At 41.3% G+C, this 15602-nt stretch overlaps 1 protein-coding gene across 2 annotated transcripts in view; it reads right to left on the reverse strand.

Moving 5' to 3' along the window:
• The window catches only part of FBLN5 (fibulin 5), a 45071-nt gene extending 33051 nt beyond the window's left edge, over positions 1 to 12020 (reverse strand). Inside the window, exons 1-4 of one of the 2 annotated variants that reach the window (XM_042047656.1) lie at positions 11549 to 12020; positions 9377 to 9431; positions 6910 to 6958; positions 5520 to 5762 (exon numbers count right to left, since the gene is read on the reverse strand). In XM_042047656.1, coding sequence (XP_041903590.1) covers positions 5520 to 5762; positions 6910 to 6958; positions 9377 to 9431; positions 11549 to 11640 — 439 coding nt within the window. In that variant the 5' untranslated portion in view covers positions 11641 to 12020. Of the gene's footprint in view, positions 1 to 5519; positions 5763 to 6909; positions 6962 to 9376; positions 9432 to 11548 lie in introns of both variants that reach the window. The other variant, XM_042047655.1, reaches the window with a different exon arrangement.
• Between the last annotated feature and the right edge of the window lie 3582 nt (positions 12021 to 15602).

The raw sequence follows: 15602 nt of genomic DNA on the forward strand, positions 1-15602 counted from the left end.
CTGTCTGTGTATCTTTACATGATACTTGTCTGGAAGTCACCTCAACATCTGTCATCCCCTTGTGAAATTTTCCTTGGTATAATCCTAAGAATGAATTATTATTTCATTTTAGCCCCAAAATACCCAGCACAGAATCATAGAATCACTTGGGCTGGAAAAGATCTCTGAGACCATCAAGTCCAACCTTTGACTACATTGTCCCCTAGACTATGTCCAGGTGTTTCTTGAACACTTCCAGTGATGGTGACTCCAGGAATGGCACACTTATCTATGGCAAAGCCAGGAACTGAACACAAACTCCTCCAAACCAAGCCTTAGCCACCAACGATAACCTCTTGAGATGCTTCAGAGGCAACTTTTCTGTTGCTATGGCAGGATGAGGTCTCAATTCATGTTTCCTCATACAAAGCCCATCAGGAAAACCATACTACGAGTAAAGGTTACATATCATGGCCCTTAATTTAATCAGGAGCTGTCAACATTTACATATACTTTCAGAAGTCTGAGCTCAGCCTCTTGCAGAACCTGTTCTCATGCAATCTTTCGTTCTTTCTCTGGTTAATTTGGACATGATGGCAGTCATTCCCTAACAGGGATCATGCATAGCCTTCAGGAACTGGCCCTCTGGAACAGCAAAAGAGATTGTCTGACAGACAAGAGGAAAAGGGAAAGACAGAGAGCTGAACAAAATAGGGTTAAAAAAGGCAATGGCAGGAGTGGACTTCATTTGTTTTTCCTTTGTACAAACTCTAAGGCATAATATCCTTGCTGCATTTCCCTACTTTTCTTCCTCCTGTTTCTATATGCCCAGAGAGGTCACTAGGAAAGTCATTAGGAGGAGGCAGCCTGGCTTGGTGGCTAAGCCATTGGATAAGGAACTCTGGGCTCTATCCCAGCACAGCCATGAGCCTGATGCAAGACCTGGGCACTTCCTTTCATTTCTCTGTCTCTTAATTTCCCTCTCCTTTCCCCACACAGGCACATCTGGTTCCTTCATTTTGCTTGAAAACTCATCTAGACATAGGCTGCTCTTAATGAGGTTGTGCACAAGGCAGGGCAGTACAATTGCAGGCTTGGATGTGGGTTTTAGGTATGCTTGTAATATAAACGATCTAAAACCCATCTGTGCAAAGGTAATCTTTTGAAGGAAGGAGTTTCACTCCACAAATGTAGGACTGGGGACCCATAGGTGGGGAATGTAGGAGGTCCTGACAATCTTTGAGAAATGAGGAAAGCTGAAGCAATGACTACTGCACAAATGGGGCATGAAAAACAACTCTCTCTTATACTTGGAGACAGCATCCTTCCATTCCCTTTTTCTTTTTAATTTTTGCTTTAAAAATAACAATTATGCTGGGTATTTTTTATAATCACCTCCTCTGTCCTCCTCCCTTCTCTTTGTCTCTAGGTCATACTCATCTTGCCTTATGCTTGTACTTTTCCTGACATCTACCTCTCTGTCTTTGAGGTCTGCTTTCTCTGATCTCTATTCAACCCTCTCCAACCCCATCATCTCCCCACATTGTGAGTTTGCATTAATTGGAGGGAAAGCAATAATAAGAGCCAACCCACTACTGTTCTTTCCACAATGCCCAGAAGGATCTGTGTTTGAGGCATGTTTTGAAGATCATTGTAAATCAGGAAACAGCAAGGTGGAGTGAAAGGAAACTGGAAAGAGCTCTCAGCTTATGAATGTATAATGCAAGAACACAGGCCCTCACTCCAGTAAACTGGAGCCAACAGTTACTAGACCAAGTTCCTTGGGCAAAAAGTCATTATTATGACTAACCCCTTCTGTATTTATAGAGAAGTAATGTTAGAAGACTAACAGTTCAAACAGTACTCTTGCACTAGATGTTCTTTGCTTTTTTTCTGTATGTGGTCTTTTATTCCAGCATTAATTATGGTTATAAATCATTCCCAACCTGCTTTGGAATGATTTACAAAAACTTCGTGCTGTTGAAAACACAGAACACTTACACATACAAAATACAAAGCACTCAACAACTCCAGGGGTATATATGGGAAATACCATGTATTAGGAATTAAACCCACAGAAGACTTGAGAAGTAATTATCATTAAACCCTTTCTCTGTCTGCTACCACAAATGGCTATGGGTACTTCTGCAGCTCACAGAGGACACTGGAGTGGGCAGAGTCGTCACTGACAGGTGTCTTTGACAGGCACTTGAGCCAGGAAAGTCCTTTCACAAATGACAAAATCTGGAGATGAAAGAGTCTTGGCAAGACTGAGTGGTGACCAGGATAGGGAAGGATTGTGGACACCTAACCACTGCCTATGACCAGGCCAGAAAGGATGAGGCCAAAAAGCTTGTAAGGGAGAAGAATGGATTATTTTTTTTGCTGCGTTGAAACATAGCAGCCCCATGAGAGGAAATGTTATGTGAACAACCAGGGGTGCACATTCCCTTGAGAGCCAAGGAATGTGGGGCCTCGGCAAGCAGGCCAGGTGCCATATGGGGACGGAGCGACCTTCTTGCAGCCTCCCTACATTTTGTGGAGAGGTAGAAAAAAGCAAAAGAAGGATCTTGTTAGAACTCTGTCCTGGGTTGCAGTGTATTCTATTACCATCCTCATGAGCTGTTGAAATCAGGTGGGGCAGTGTTTCCTTGCCTCCTCCCCCCAGACTATCTTTCTGTTAATTGCCCATCATTGTCCTGCTGCATGACTCAGAGATAACTCCCTCCAGACTATCTTCTGTTAATGAGCCTAATCAACGCTTGGCCTCATGACTCATTACCCCATTGTGAGATGCTCCACCCAGAGGGAGGAACCAAGCAGCCCATCGTGGATATAATCTGGGACTCTGAACACCAGAGACAACCCTTTCCACTGGATTTCCAGAGGACAGGAGCTACACAGCCACCACTGGACTTTCTGAGGAAGAGCAGACCCTTTTACTACAGGATCACCGCTTCAGAGGACTGCAGCCACCATTCTACCAGACTGCTACCACCACCCTGCCTAACAGGGTGTCAGGTTGTACCTTGACTCTGTCAGTTTGAACCAGTGTTTTCTTTTACTTTTTTTCCTCCTTTTCTTTAATTTCCATTAACTTGTTATTCTGACTTGGTGCCTCCCACTGGTTTGTTTTCAAACTAGTACAAACTCACACAGCTTTCAGATCAAATTCTTGTCCTGTTTCACTTTGGAAGTCTCTTGAACAACCTCAGTGCTTCAAAGTGGAGGCTGCAAATCTCCCAGTCTCCCAGAAAAGGTTCCTGTATTTAATAAGCTGTTTTGACTGAAATTCAAGGCAAAAGTAAAGATTTCTGTTGTCCTAGCAGTAAAATGTGACTATGATCTATAACCTGATATCTGACCAGACAAAAATGTGTACTCTGTTAAAATCTGCAGATTGCTCAGACACAATTTCATGAGAATAACTTTGGTTCCCCTGCAGTCAGTAGCAGAAAATCTCATCATCTCTAATGGAAATACCTGTGACTAATTTCATTTGGAAAGAAGGTGCTGGAGGGTAGTGTCTGAACACCAACATAGCAAACCTGTAAGTTACATAGTGGCTCAGCTACTGGGCAAAATAACTTCTAGTTCACTCTTTTCAACCATTCCACCACAAAATTAGCCCTTGAAGTGCTTTGTATCCTAAGAGCATGCTGAAGATGGACAAGGAGGTAAGCACAGAGCAACTGAAAAACCATTAACATGAGTGATGCTTATATTTGGCTTATAGATGTCATGATTCCTTGGTTCAGACTTTCTTGAATGACCTAGGTAAAATTTTGGTTGTTCCTGAGGACCCTGTCAAGGTTCCCTGGTGTTTTGCCTCCAAGGACTTCAAGCATGGAACTGCACATAACCCTGATAACTGCTCCAGGAATCCTGGAAATGGGATCAGGCCTTTCTACCATCACCACAGTGAGACATGGACTGAATCACTCCCTTTGGTGACCACACTTTCCATCCTGGGCACACAGATACAAAAGGCACACAGATACAACAATAAATACTGCATCAAGACAGTGAATGTCTTCAGAGAATTTCACTAAGTAAAGAATGAAATCTAACCCCAGCAGAGACCCCTGACAGGTCTTGTTTTCTTTTAGTTTTGTTTTTCTTCCTTTAGCACATCATCTGCCCAAATTCAAATCTGATGCGGACTTTCAAAAACTGCTCCCAGCTTGCTGTGGTACTCAAATGGCAGCCTGTCCTTTCCCATGCATTCTTATTAATGTTTCTCATCACCAAACTTTCTTTACAATTAAATCCCACATATTTGAAAAGTAAAATGACAGAAGCCAACGGCCCTGACTGAAAAAAGTATTAGTCCTCCCATTTCCGCCAGCATGGATAGGAACATATGTGCCCTTTGGAGGCTGGAAAGTTCACTGTAAAAGTTTCCTAAATCTACCTGTTTTGATTATTCTGGTTTGCATGGAGCAGACCAGACCATATAATTCAGAGGTTTCATTTCCACTTTCATTTCAGCACTTCTTCTCTACTAACAACCCCATTTCCTGAATCATCTAGAGCAAAGTGAGCAAAATGAAAACACTCCTGGAAATCTACAAAGCAGTAGATAAAGTAACAGGTTGATCAATTTGCTAAGATGAAAAAGACTAGAGGCAATTTTCAAAGGACCAGATAGTAAAAATGCTTATTTTTACAGCAAACTCTCCAGTTATCCCAGGAGTTAAAAACTCCTCAAACACCCCCCCCCCAGTTTTATAATTTCTTCTTTTTTTTTTTTTTTTAATTTTATTTTTAATTTTTCCAGTCAGTATTACTATGAGTGCTGGTTAGAAAATACATTTTTCCCACTTTGGAAAGGACAGTGATTCAAAATGTGTCCCAGTGTAGCTGAATTTAACTCTAGACTTTCAGAGCTCCTGTGGTCCTGTGGGGGAAGCTCTTGTGGTCTCTTCAGTAGGGAAACAAACAGAGTACATCATCTGCGACCAAGTCCTGCCAGAAATTTCAGACAATAGGGCAGAATAAGCCCAAAAGACAAGTTAGTTTTAGCTCTTGTGTTTTTCTGCAGCAGTTTTGAAGTAAGTGCTGTTTCTTAGTCTAAAGAGGCAAAAATCTCTATTGAAAGAGAAAAAAATCTCTGGTTTGGGCTTTTTTTTCTTGTCAAAGACCAGCTCACATACAGCCAAGTTTCCCCAGGCCCCACCTAACACTTCAAATGAAAGGCCACTTTCTCTCTCATGGGCAGAATCATAAGCATAAAAGGCATGCTTTTGATGTACTGACAAATCACCTGCCATCAGGTGGTTGTTTATTTCATAAAAACATTACTTCTTTCATGAAAGTGGCTTTCCTGATTAAATTATAGGATTGAATCATATCTTAGTTTGCATTGAATAATGCTGATATGAAATATACAGCTCATATCCTAAAAAAAAAATTGTACTTCAAAATGCTGGGCTTGACTGCTGCAATAACTGAAGGACAACTGCAAGACAATTGTTTCTGCAATGGCAGACAAGCTTTAATATAAATGAAAATATAGAAGGAAGATTTCTACTACTTACCAGCACACTGATTGTTTTCATCCAACTGGAAACCAAATCGGCAAATCAGAGGTCTTGTAACTGTAGGGTAGTTAGGAACAGGGCCTGGTGCTGGGGGCGGTGGATAAACATTGGAATAAGGACTCAGATACGGTGATCGATACACTGGGTTTGTTCGGGGGACACATAAATAGCCACCATTCTGGTTGACACACACCATGTCTCCTCTGCAGGCCTCAGGAATAGTCCGACATTCATCAATATCTGGAACGAAATTGCAAAAGTTAAAAGAGTGATTGCTCCTTAATGGGACCTGTTAAAAAAATAGTTAACGTGTTTTTTGCAAAACGGTGCAAAAAAAATTTATATTCTCCATCAAAAAGGCTAATCCTTCTTTGTGGAGCCTCACTTTGAAGTTAGATTGTACTAAAACAGGAAGCATCCCATATATTCAACATATCCTGCGATCTACTTGTTTTATTTCACTATTAGAGGATAGAGGGAGAGGACAAGGACTGCTTTGCTATTCCATAGAAGTTTGGTTTGAACACTGATTTACACATGGCTGCAGCATGCTACTGCCTCTTCCTGCTAGAGAGTCTGTCCAAACCACAACATGCAGATCAGGATTTCAGAAACTGGTGGTTTGTCTGCCCAGCTGTGAAATTTGGATGCTGCTTTAGAAGTCTCGACTTCCCTCCCACAGAAAAAGTTAGGGATGTTCAGATCTGGGGACAAAGTTCAGGCCTCTTTCTTGCTTTGGCTGAGAATGTTGCTGAATTAAATTTAGAAAGATACAACTGGTTTAGCCAAACTGAGCATTCCCCTGGTTCTTGGGCCACAGAAGCAGTAGGCTATGGCAGGGCAAACAATCTGCTGCAGGTTTTTCCCTTTCTGTTTGAATGACTTTATTGCATGTAGAAGATGCTGGCCAGGAGACTGAACGCCATTGATAAAAAGATGCTATTGGGCAAAGAGCAGATTTCCTTACACTACCTCAACTCAGTTTACTTGGTTTCAGTGCTGAGAATGGAAGACTTCTCTGAGCCTGCAGGTGGAGACAGGCACCAAAGACAATAAATCCTGACTTTGAAGGAGAAAGAGAAGGAGAGTATCCTCGTCCTTTGGCAACTAAACTGAGCTCTTTATCAGAATGCATCACTGTTGTTTGAGTAGCCCTGACAGCCTGTTAGTATCTCAACAATGTCAAAGATCAGTGATATGTAAAGACACACACACACATATTTATATATACACATATTTGTTGTATGTACATGTATACAAACACACATATTTGTCACACAGTAAGAACTTTTCAACTAAAACATAGTAAGAGCAGCACAATGTTAACTCAATAAATTCAGAATTTCTGAACCCAAATTTAAATGTATTGATTTAATGAAAGTCCTACCTAAGCATTGCCCAGAGGCACGGTCCAGGTCAAACCCATTAGTGCATTGCTGCTAAAATGAGAGAAAAAAGGACACTCAGTGACTGTGAAATGAGAGGTTTGCAGAATCAAATGCTCATCTGGATTATTATAATTAGTACAATTGTTCAGCATGATGCTGTACATCAAAATAAAGTCCCTTCCCCAGAGGACAGGCAGCAAAGCATGAACCTGAGGCCTCAGCATGTGTTCCACCAGCCCCTTAGCCCAGGAGTGGCACCTTTAGGTGGTGGCAGTGTCAGGCTGTTCCTCTGCCCAAGGCTCACCAATGCGCAATGTGTTATGAGTTGTTAGCACAGAATTGCAGTCTTCTAGTTTGGGGTCTTGTTTTTGCCAGAGCAGGGGGGTTCATCTCAAAGGTACTTGCTACGTCTCTCACAGGCTCTAAAGCTCCCCAGACAGCCCATTCAGCACACGACACGTTAGCCATTGACTGATCTGTAGCCACAGTTGAAATGTAACAAATAAAAATAAGGCTCTTCCTTTCCACCAAACCTTGTAATTTTTAGAGGATAAATCTGTAGACAAGACATTCTAGGCATTCACTGTTACTGGAAGCCTTGTCCCTTCCTATTCTGTGGTGCTGGTCATTATTAGGGCTGCAGCCTTGAGTCTTCAGCACCTCCTCAGTGACCTCAGCATTTCTAAACCGGTGAAAGTCCTGGTGATGATGGTTTCAAAGCCTGTTAAAATTATTCCCTGCTCTTCCTAGATTTTGAATGGGCCTCCAGCTATTCAGCAATTGACACAAGCACAGGATCTTCCAGTAAATAGGTTGTACTAAGGAGTGTAAACAAGAAATATCCAGGAAACAGGAACCACTGAAACAACCAGAGGGTAGAGGGATGGAGTGTGTTCAAGATTCTTCCTTTTTTGTTGTTTCTTAATGATAAAGACACTTATTCTTGGACTTTATGGAAGAAATGAGTGGAAGAATAAAGTACTTAGTTGATGTTTGGAAAAGTAGTAAGTTGTAGATGGGGGACAAAGGGTTAGAGGGGTGAGTCAGTGGAAGTGGGTCATTGCAGGACCTAGAGACAGGACATGAAGTGAAACACATGGCACTGTTTGGACTGCACCTGCCACTTGCACATATGAATGCACAAAACCACTGCTAGAAGTGTCAGACAAATACGGAGGAATTCTGCCTTTATTTATTTTGGCAATCCAAGACGTTTTGGTATCATGTTGTGGAAAACCAAGATATTCTAATGGGAGAATGTATAATCACCCTCATATTTTAAAGAATGTGTGTACTCTACCTTTTGTTCCCCTTTTTGAGTGTGGTACATACACTACACCTAGGTTAGCCAGAAAAGCTGAGATAGTTTTTAACAAAATTATTTTGTTCCAGACAATAAATGATGATTCAGAAACACTGAACTACCGTAGAACTGGTTTCAACAACTTTCTAGAACTTTATTCTAGAAAAGATTCCAGTATTGTCAAAAGTACCAGTTTCAGTATCTTCAGAAATAACTCATTGCTTTAATTTCAACTTCAAGTTGTTTTTTCAAAGCAACTTCAAAAATCAATTTATGTTACAAGATTTTCTTATAAAAATTATAATGTAAACAATATTTTTTAAATTATAAAAACAAACCCTTAAAGACATCTCAAAAATTCTCCAGGGGCATGAAAAGCATTTCCCATACAGATCCAATATTCACAAAAATATCGATAAGCATGCCATGTGCAGGAAATTTTCAATGTAATAGAAGAAAAACAACTACATTTCAGGGACTTTTGGTGAAGGCATTTAGAAACACAGCTCTGGAGACTGAATATATCTGGACTATCAACTAGAAATCTAAACAGCATGCCTTTAGGAACAGTTTTTCCTGATTTAAAGTTACTTGGAGCCCAAGCACACAAAGAACTAATGATTCTGCTGTTTCGAGAACTGGAGTGCTTTATTTCCAACCCCCCTCTTGAACATAAATGGGTTTGGGCATAAGTGAAAATGAAAACTGGGATACAGTCATTCAGGATCACAGTCCAAAATTAAATGGTCTTAAGACATGAACCTGCTGTACACAGAAAATGTGTATTTATATGAATGAATTTTCCAAGTGTGGATGTTTCTCACAATAGAACTGAGTAGTCTCTGGTCTCATGGGATAGTTTTTCTTATTTTCTGTTCCAGAAGTGTTCAGTTTAGAGGCAGAATCAGGTTTTTGGTGAGGTCCAGGTTTCTGCAGGGATATTTTGCTGAGCTGGCAAGGACGAGTCAGTAAGCTCAATCCATGTTCAACTCCAGAATCCTGCTGGCTCCAAGTTCTCCCCTCTAAACCCCTAGACCACACAACTTCCTTTTCATGTAAACCCCAGACCACAGAGCTTCCTACCACCTGCTAGCCAGTTAAGTTGCATGCCATATAGCAATTCAGTACAAAACAGTACATACATCTCTGCGTGCACCTCTCACCTGTGCTTTTCCAAGGCTTGAAAGGCAGACAGCCAGTGTGAAAGCAGTCAGTATCCTGTAATGTACATAAAAAATGGCTGAAAATCTTCTGATATTCAGGCTCATTACATAGAATTAAATATACACGGACAAATTAATTTCTAGTGACACTTCAGTGTATTCCACAGTTTTGCTAACATGAATTTGGCCTCTGGAGAAGGAGTAATACAACTGTGGGCCAGATTCAGGTCTCAGAGTCAGTGACTCTGATGGTGCTATGGTTTTATGCAACTGGGATTGAAACCAGACTGTACATGTCTATGGACTAATCTAATTTTTATGACACCCCAAACAGCAGCTGTTAAATGAACAAGTGTGCAATATTCAATAAAGAGGTTTTGCCCCTCTCTGACACCTTTCTTTTGCAAAAATGAAAGCTTTTCTTGCACACTGTGCACGTTTTACAGATGGGTAAACCAGAGCAAGGCCCTGCCTAAGCTCACAGTGTGACATGTTGGCAGGGCTGCAGACATGTCACACAGGAGGTCCTGAATCCAAGCCAGTTGCTCCAACCGCTAAACCGCGTTTCATCCCCAGGAGACTATCTGAGATGGATCCATTTTCTTGGGGCCAGATTCTGTACCTTTACTCAGTCTTGAGTAATTGCTCTGGAAGGAGACACACTGTGCCAGGTCACCCACTACTAGAAGCTGTTATCTTCAATGGAGCCTTCCCTAGGTGTATCATCTTTACATCTAGTGGTCCCTACTGGGTCTCTCTCCACTGCAGCTGAAAGAAGAGGATCCTTCACTGACAGAGCCCTACAGCTATTTTTGGAGCTCCTTACCCGGAGCATAAAAGTTATGGTCAAGTAACCTCCCACCTCCAAATACTTACTAACAGATAGAAAACCATGAAAGCACAGTCAGAAGTTATTTTTTTCTAAGTACTGTGGATTTCAGTGTTTTGCTGCTGCTTTATATAAAACTTCCCAATACCACTAGACCCACACCTTGCTTATCTTGGATTGTAATTCTGAATGGCAGTTGGATACAATACATTCCCACAAAACCAGTACAGGAAGCAGCGGATATTTGAGGTAGCCTTACTTCTGCTACTCATGTGAGCTGCCAACTTTCTCTCTTAGAGCTGTCTCTGATTTCCAGTGCAAACTGAGCTGCTGAGCAAGACCTACAAATGCATCAGACAAAACCACACACAATGACTGACACATTAGAACAGATTTGTTTTAAATGAGGAGATGGAGACAAGCTCTGAAAAGTAAACACAAACCCTAAAATGGTAGTGCTGTGGAGACAGATTGTGCTTGTTGGCAACTTTTGAGTGACAAGGAAAGGCAAATTCTGCACAGAGTTTTCCTCAGAGTCTGATGTATAGCATTCAAACTACAATTTTATCCCAGGCTTGCACTTAATTTAGTGATTCCTCAAACCTTTTTGAAGAGATTTTAAAGTGTGCTATAAAGACTGTTCTTTGCCTATAGCAAGAACAGCACTGGGAGGGAATACAACAGGTTATAGCAGAAGGCTGACATACCCAGCAACTGGGCAATGCTGCACATTGCTGCAGGACAGTGCACAATAATGAAATCCCCTACAAAACAGTCAGACAAAACTCAAATGTTTTTAGACAGTCTTTAGTTTCCATTGTTACAAGATGATATATTCTTTCCTCTTGGTGGGGGGGTGACCTTACTGCCTCGTACATGTTCTGTCGGCACCCACGATCTCAATTTGCTTTAGATCTCAATTTACTTTAGATCTAAAATCCCCTCAAGAATTAATAACAGACATGCAGCATAACCTATCAACACTATATGCAGCTGGTCACAGTACCTTGCCCAGCAGGCAAAATATTTTAAACTAGTAATTAACCTCTGCAATAGTAACTAATTAACTTCAATCAATCACTGTAGCCAGTGGGATCGTTGCTGCTGCAGTTCAGCACTCCCGCAGATGCGCAGAGTATAAGCACAGATCAAGAAGGAACTCGTCAGAGACAGCACAGCTTTAATAACAGGCAGATCGTCTTTCCCCACCTCTGACCATTGAGATCCTGTCTCTTTGCAAATGGCTTTAGCAAGTGGATTGGCATAATGTGTCCCCACCACAGCTATTTTCCACAAGTAGGTTTCCCGTCAGTAAGTAAAGAAGTTTCATGCATACCACTTACCTTCTTAATCCTTGCATGTCCAAAACCGTTGGGGAAAGGTGGAAAAAACCCAGAGTCTGTGCTGATGAATAACTAGAAAGTTTTCCAAACATTACCCTCTGCTAGCACTTCAGTTCCTCCGTCATTTATAGTCCAAAGAATGAAATGGCAAGTAATGGAGAAGATCGGGAGCCGTCTGTACCTCCTCAGACACTGGAGAGAATACAGAGAAAGCACCTGGTTTTGCTTAGTTCTCTTCTGTAATTCAGCATTAAACCAATTGGAGGAGGAATGTTAAAAATGAACACTTCATTTTCTAAGTATGTTAAACAATGCAAATGGGGGCCTCAGCCTGGGACAGCTGGTTTAGATTACAAAGCTCACCAACTGGCTAGACTCCTCACAACAACCTCGAGGAGCCTGCCAGGATAAAACACTAACAGCTTGAAGGAAAGCCTCTCCCGCTGCAAACTTCACAGTTAAATGTGCCTCAGAGCAGAGAGCACCGTTATTGGACAGAAACCCTTATCAAGGGACTGGAGAAGGGAAGGGATTGTTTTCCTTGCTCTGAGAACAAAAAAAAGTCAGGCTTTTTTGGAGGCCCTCTAGCTGGTGTCCTGGACAATGAATATGCAACACTCGCTGCTCTGTGCCAATGGCATACTGATGAAAGGTCTGACCCTCTGGGAGGTGAATAACTCAAATTCACGATGATCACAGCTACAGGAACTATATTGCTTGGGGATTATTTGAAAACAGGAATAAACAAATTAAACATTCAAAGGAAAGCAAATGGCTTGTCTGCAAACACTGGCCCTTTTTAAACTGATCCCATGCTTAAGGGAGCAGTTTATGATATGAAGTATTTCTTAGGAAAAGCATAACTTGCAGATCTCCAGTTATGACTGAAGAGGAAGGAAATAAAGTACTTTTTCAGGTGTTTTGCAACTCTGCCACAGGCAGAGCTTTAGTAGGTCAAGCAGAACATTTATGAGATGTGAAAGGTAAGCAATCAGATGCAGCAAAGATTATAGTAGATCCAAAGATGAACACTGAAATTAAACACAGACATGGACATTAAACAACTAACTTTGAATTTCTGTTGAGTGTCCCATTTGAGAAAACCCTTTATTTCTAAGGAACCTGAAATTATTATCATACATCTCTGTGTAACAGATTGAGAAACAGAAGTACAGTTGATATAACAGATATTAATAAAACAAGCCCCTAAGCATCGACATCCAGCTTGAGATACACAGACTGAGCTGCTTTAGGGGTGCTGAGCCCCCACAAGTTGTATTGGAGCCAATGGGAAGCTCAAGAGCTCTGTACCTTGTTAACTGGCTGTAATTGTCCAAATTACCTTTCAAAAATGACAGCACCAGAGGCTTTGGGCCATTCCTGACAGTTTGTCTCTCTGGCTTGCTTGCATCGCTTGCACTGCATGAAAAATTAAACACTCACCTAGAATTATTCAAAGAGTGTCTATACATTTGCAGACAAACAAGAACCAATTTAATTATTTTAAATAAAGTTCCCAAAAGCCTAACAAATACTTGCACAAGGGACTTCTGAAGAAGCTGCTGGGCATGGAAGGAGTTTTGCCATGGGTCAGAAAACAGGCAAGAGAGGATAGCAAGCAAAGACCAGGGAAATTTTCATTGTGGCAAATGGTTAACAGTGAGTATTCTCATGGCTCCATACCACCAGAGTTTCTCAATACACTCAATAACCTGGAGAGCTAACAGACCTAAGAGTAGCAGTGCTTACTGTATGTTAGAAGAGTGAAAATCTACCGACACAATGAGAAACAGCTTTACAGGAAAGCAAACGGTCTGTGCATCCAGCTGTGTGGATGAAGAGCTTGCTTCATCTGATGATACTTCACTTGCTAATCCACTGAATTTTTCTACAATCACATGGTAAAATCATTGCACACATGCCAGAATCACTGTATGAGTGCAGCACCAGTCTGCTCCCAAATAATTGCCTCAGAGTTCTGATCCAATCAGCCAACTGGCAGAGGTGCTCCAGCCCCAGAGACAGGAGGTGAATCCAAATCTCACCACCTAAGGGGCTCCTTTAAGAAGAAATACTGTACAAATGTTTTGATTTTGCCTGTCTCCATCTGACAGCTGAAGTGGATAAAAACCAGAGTATAAGAAGTGTACCAAACCACAACCTGGGCTCGTTTACAGCATGGTGACTGTTTTTTTCCAAAATAAAAGGATTTGATGTTGCAGCTAAATGGAATTTCTGCAGTACCTTTCTGTAACTATCATCAGTCACAAAACAATGAGATGCAGCCACAGCCTTCTCACAACTCCCTTTGGTATGAAGAGTTGCATAAAGGAAGGAATTTGTAGGGCATAAACCCCCTTTTGTTCACGATACCTATAAAAGTGGACAATTCAAAGCATCTTTCAACACCCTGTGCTGACACCTTCAGCATCTATGCTTATGATGGTGGCTAAACTTCCTCTCTAGCAGTGCTCTCACTTCAGTAGGCTCAAATATCCCTCTGTGTTATAAAATCCATTACTTCATTTAGATTAGCTTGACATTTCCTTTGTCTTTGTGAGAAGGTGTGGAACAGTCCCCAGTATAAAATGGGACTCTGTTAAATAATCATGTTCTTCAAAGTTTGCTTTGTGTATAGCTAGGGTTGAAACTATATCTCCAATTAAGACTTGGATTTTGAAAATTGTGTAATATATAATCATAAGGGGGACATAAACAGTGTTGCATAACTTTACTCTCCTTGGATGAGACAGCTGCACATATGAACTGAGCCATGCTCCTGCAGATAAAGCACAGGATTGGATGAACAGGAGCCCTCAGCACTGGAGAACATAATCTGACAGATTTTAAATGCTAAGAAAAAAGTTGTAAATAGGTCAGGGAACTTAAGAAGAGTTAATTACACTCAGCACACCTGAACAGAAAATCTTCCTCACAGAAACAAGTCCTCATCCTCTAAGTTTTACAACATTTGATCTCCTTTTTAAACTCTGATATTGTTCTTACATTTCTCCAGAACCACATCAGTCAAACACCCTTCTTGGATGTTCCTGTCATTTTTAAATTTCCCCCACTCTGAACATCTTCAACAACTGTCAGACTGTGAGAAGAGTCGAACCACACAAGTCTGTATGGTGGTAGGTCTGTGAGCCCAAAGTCATTCTACATGCCAGGTCTTAGACATCTTTTACCCAGCCACACAGACTGGTTTAAATTCATTAAAGGAATCTGTCAATAACTGGCCCTTTAAGGCCCCACATGTCCAAGTTTCATTTTGCTCCTACCAAATTTTATGGAACCAAATATTTTTACCAGCAAAAATGGTAGAACACTCAGAGCAAAACTGCTGGGCACTTGCAGAAACAACTGTGTCTTCATAGCATCTAAGCTCCATGAGATTCGCAAGTTGAGCTTTTGCCTGACTGTGGAGATTGATCTAAGTGTTCTTGAAGACTGCCAAATAAGCAAGCTTTTGATATTGTCACATGCTGATATAACATGACAGGCAGTGATTTGACATACACACATCTCATCCTACTGCCAAACACCAAGCACACGGGAAATGTGGTCTCAAACCCTAATTCCACCTGAGAAAGAGTAGGGCTCATTTCTTCCACCTCCCAGGAAAGAATCTCAGTTGCAAATTCCTGGTGTTTGGGGAGGGTTCCCTATAATTTTTCAAAGACTACCTTAGATTATCAGCTGATTATTCAGTGTCTGAATTGTAATTGCCATCTCATAACATGAATGATGCAATAACCTGTTCCAGATGGCTCAGGCCAGTAGCTCAAAAACACAGCCCTACATATATTTTCCTTTCCTAGCCAAACATAACACAAGCTAGAATTAACAGTGAAAATTAACACAATACGTAACTGTAAAGACATCAGTAGTGCTAACTAAAATGTACTGGGAATGTAGGGTCCCTGAGATGTTGTGGTGTGTTGATCTGCAGCTCACAATATCATTTTTAGGAAGGAGAAAATGTAATAGTTCCTGTTGTGCTGCCATCTCTTGGGGCTCAGTTGCCTCAACGTGGTACAGTTACCACCGG

This window comes from Corvus kubaryi, unplaced genomic scaffold (genome assembly GCF_017639235.1).
Source record: "Corvus kubaryi isolate FWS band 111438036 unplaced genomic scaffold, C.kubaryi_AGA036_p1.0 66, whole genome shotgun sequence".
In the NCBI taxonomy this organism is placed as follows: Eukaryota; Metazoa; Chordata; class Aves; order Passeriformes; family Corvidae; genus Corvus; species Corvus kubaryi.